The sequence below is a fragment of the Penaeus monodon genome, chromosome 32, assembly GCF_015228065.2.
Source record: "Penaeus monodon isolate SGIC_2016 chromosome 32, NSTDA_Pmon_1, whole genome shotgun sequence".
Lineage (NCBI taxonomy): Eukaryota > Metazoa > Arthropoda > Malacostraca > Decapoda > Penaeidae > Penaeus > Penaeus monodon.
This window is the reverse complement of record NC_051417.1, coordinates 17,970,258-17,970,795: the sequence shown is the minus strand read 5'-3', so window position 1 is coordinate 17,970,795 and position 538 is coordinate 17,970,258. Positions and strand designations below refer to the sequence as shown.

At 49.4% G+C, this 538-nt stretch overlaps 1 protein-coding gene across 1 annotated transcript in view; it reads left to right on the top strand.

Moving 5' to 3' along the window:
- The first annotated feature begins 152 nt into the window (after positions 1–152).
- The window catches only part of LOC119593282, a 1,044-nt gene continuing 658 nt past the window's right edge, over positions 153–538 (top strand). The window contains exon 1 of the mRNA XM_037942212.1: positions 153–520. Within this exon, the coding sequence (XP_037798140.1) occupies positions 242–520 (279 nt within the window). The 5' untranslated portion in view covers positions 153–241. The remainder of the gene's footprint in view (positions 521–538) is intronic.

Below are 538 nucleotides of genomic sequence, written 5' to 3'. Positions count from 1 at the left end.
TCTGTGTTGCATCAATCTGCAAATACGATTTCCCAACAAACGTTTTGGACGTTCGAATTCGTGCTTTAGCTAGGACTAGTTCTTTTCCCGTCTAAGATCCCCGGCGTATATATTCCGGCGTTCAGCAAATCTGCATTTATTGTTTCGCTAACTGCCTACTCGGTCATGAAAAGTTGTAGTTATCCGAACCAATCCCGCATGAAGGAAAATAGAGAAATTACGCAAACCGAGGCGCTCCATCATGGCTTACTACGAGTCAACAGACGCTTCCCGCTTCGGCGGTGTCGCGCCAAGAGGGAATCAGGATCTTGAAAGATACGTGGACTCTATTCTTCCGGAGACATTCAGACCCAGTTTCGGGGAAGACCTAGACGCCAGGCGGTCTTTGGACCTGGACTTGGGAGCAGCAAGTCTATGGCCTGACGACTCCCGCGATAGCCTGGATGCTTGCCTGGACTTCAGCGGAAACAACGTAGCAGGTTTCTCATCGGATGTGTCTTATAATGACCAGGGTCATTCGGTAAGTTTGGTTCGCGTG